Consider the following 2,703-nt stretch of genomic DNA (forward strand, 5'->3'; position numbering starts at 1 on the left):
ATCTGAGGAACTCTATTTGTCTGCTTCCCAGTACAGGGTTCTGAGGACTGTCTTGATAATAAAGGTTGGCATGAAACATTATCAGCAGTAGTCAGTAAAAGGCTTGCCAAATTCCCTTCTCCTGGGCCAAAGGATACTTTTCTGTTGCTGCAGTATTATCCTTGCTATTATGGAGCTCTATACCTTCGATTAAGGAAGATGAGTGGAGCCTGAAAGCATACTGGAACAAGCAGAGATTTTAGGAGCAAGCCTCTCACATATGTGAATAGACATCTTCCCCAGGCTTCTAGCTCTGCAAATCTCCTTGACTTTTTTACGGGGACAGCAAAAAGGACACTTCTCTGACTGTAGCACTGTCATGCATCAAATTCCTACATTTTTTCCCAATGTGCAGAGGAGCAAGCTCTTCAAACAAACACCTGATAGGAGAGTTTAAAATTAGTAAAATTATCCATTTTCCCTATGTTCTTCCTCAGAAGAGACTGAACTATATTTATAGAAAAGATTTTTTTTAAACCTGCCTGAAGTTCAAACAAACTTTCACTCTGAAAGATTAAAGGTTGGCAAAGCTATAAGCAAAGGAAAAAACGAAACAAAAAATAAAACACCCAGAACACCCAAAGCATTGGGCTACCTTAACTATAGGTGTTGCTACCCGCTCTAACTCTAATGCATTTTAGCTATGTGAGCATAATTCTTTTTTTAAAGGCAGCTCAATTCAGCTTAACTGCAGTATCCAGTTCTCAGGGAAATCACAACTTTGCTCTATATTCCAGCTGAGATAAGAGAATCACATGATGCATTACCACACTAAGTTAGCCCTTGACTTGGGATAAGAATTCAGCACTCTTCTACCACTCAACAAACTTGGTATACACTTGCTCCACAGAACAACTATCTTGCCCTAAATCTTTTGCCTAAATTATTCTTTAATAATAATTCAATGAAAGGGCCAGGGCTGCTGCATAACAAATGTACCAAGGCAAAAACTGAACACTGCTAACACTATGAAGCTTGATCCAAACCCATTACGTTTACCTCAGTCACCTCAGATGCCCATGTGTAAACTGGGTAACCATCAGTGACATACACTGTATACACACAGCGCCTTCTTGCCAAGTACTTCACAATGCTTTGCATCCACTGACTCAGCCTAAGACACAGGTCTCAGCATTCATTTTAACATGTGAAGAAATACAATCCAGAGAAGGAATAGCTACAGGGAGAATTAATTGCAGAACCAGAAAAAGAAACCAGCTGTTTTGTTTTATAGTCACTGCTTCAGTCAACAGGTGACACCCCTTCTCATACAGGTACAAAGAGAATGGCACTATAAGACGAAGAACACATTAAATCAGCCTAAAAAAACAGGAGAAGAGTTCAACATAGCCAGAAGCAAAATAAAGAGAGCTCAGATCTTACTTGCACGGGAGGCTGCTCTGCTCTTCAGAGGACCTGCCCAGCCGCCCTGTACTCTGGCTCTCCGTCTTTTATCGTCCATGATTTTCACTTTTCAGTCTCTGGGACTAGTCCAAGTCCTACCTGCTATGTTAAATACAAGAAACAAGTTGGTTGGGCAATTTCAATCCAAGTGGTACATGGGAACACTTGCATGCAATGGGTGTGCATTGCATGCGGAGGGTGGGTGAGTAGCATCCCCTCCATCCCTAAGGAAACAGGCGGGCGCCATACCAGGATTCAGGGCTCAACTGAACCACATCTGTCCCTCCAAAGCCTTGTTCTAGTTCCTTAGACCACTCCACCCTGCTCCTTTCCACTCGATCCTTCCCTTACGGCCCTCCCTAGGGCCTGCTTTCTGACCTGGCCACCTCTGCAGGGACAAAACCAGCAGGCCCCACCCTGCAAGAGGAAGGAAAGGTCTGATGAATGACATGGGTTGTGGCTCCCTGAAAAGCTCATGCCTAATTTGGTGAGTCTGCGAACAGACAAGGAGGCTAGGAACTGATGTTGCATTTGTCTCAGGACAAGCTGGGCCCACGTTTGTCTTGCAACAGAAACATCCCAGGATTGGTGTGTGCACACGCCCCGCTTTCCATCGGGCTTCAGTGCACAGCACACACTAACTGCAGATGCTTCCTCAGCCCGATGAAGGGTATTTATACCCAAAAGCTTGCTAAGAATTGGTCTAACTATTTGAACTGGTTTAATAAAAGATATCAGATTCATCCAAAGAGCCTTGCCTGCCTATGTCCTTAGACCAACACGGCTACATCCTCCACCCCCGGCTGCTTTTCCAGCACCGACTAAACAAGGCAATCCTAGGACACCCATTCAGATGCCTTTTGAGATGTCCTGGGATAAACAGGCTGAAAAGAGATGCCCAGCTTGATTCAGATGTGAAGGCTTTGCCTCGCAGCAAGCCTCAGGCCTGGCAGACGGATGCACCCATCCTCCCACACAAAGGACCTGTGAAGTAGCCCAGCCACCTGCACTCACAGCTTGTCCTGCACTTGCTCGGTGCAAGCGAGATCTCAGACTAACCAGCCCCGGATTAAGCCGCTCGTCTGCTGGTAGAGCTGGCTGCGAGGAAGCTCCCCTATCCCAATCCCACTTTATCCGCCGCGGGACACTGCTCTCTCCCGGGCCCGCCCCAGCCCCCGAGAGTGCCCGTGCAGGCAGCAGGCCCGGGGAAGGCTCCACAGGGCGCCGCGCCGCGTTGCCCCACCTCTGCCCCCGCCGCCA

General features: G+C 47.0%; 1 protein-coding gene across 5 annotated transcripts in view; it reads right to left on the reverse strand.

Annotated features, from left to right (window-relative positions):
* Positions 1-2,703, reverse strand: part of ALKBH3 (alkB homolog 3, alpha-ketoglutaratedependent dioxygenase) — a 39,960-nt gene extending 37,257 nt beyond the window's left edge. Inside the window, exons 1-2 of one of the 5 annotated variants that reach the window (XM_025209869.1) lie at positions 2,687-2,703; positions 1,423-1,542 (exon numbers count right to left, since the gene is read on the reverse strand). In XM_025209869.1, coding sequence (XP_025065654.1) covers positions 1,423-1,501 — 79 coding nt within the window. In that variant the 5' untranslated portion in view covers positions 1,502-1,542; positions 2,687-2,703. The other 4 variants (XM_006028436.3, XM_006028434.3, XM_025209870.1 and 1 more) reach the window with 4 other exon arrangements.

The sequence above is a fragment of the Alligator sinensis genome, unplaced genomic scaffold (assembly GCF_000455745.1).
Source record: "Alligator sinensis unplaced genomic scaffold, ASM45574v1 scaffold441_1, whole genome shotgun sequence".
NCBI classification, from domain to species: Eukaryota; Metazoa; Chordata; order Crocodylia; family Alligatoridae; genus Alligator; species Alligator sinensis.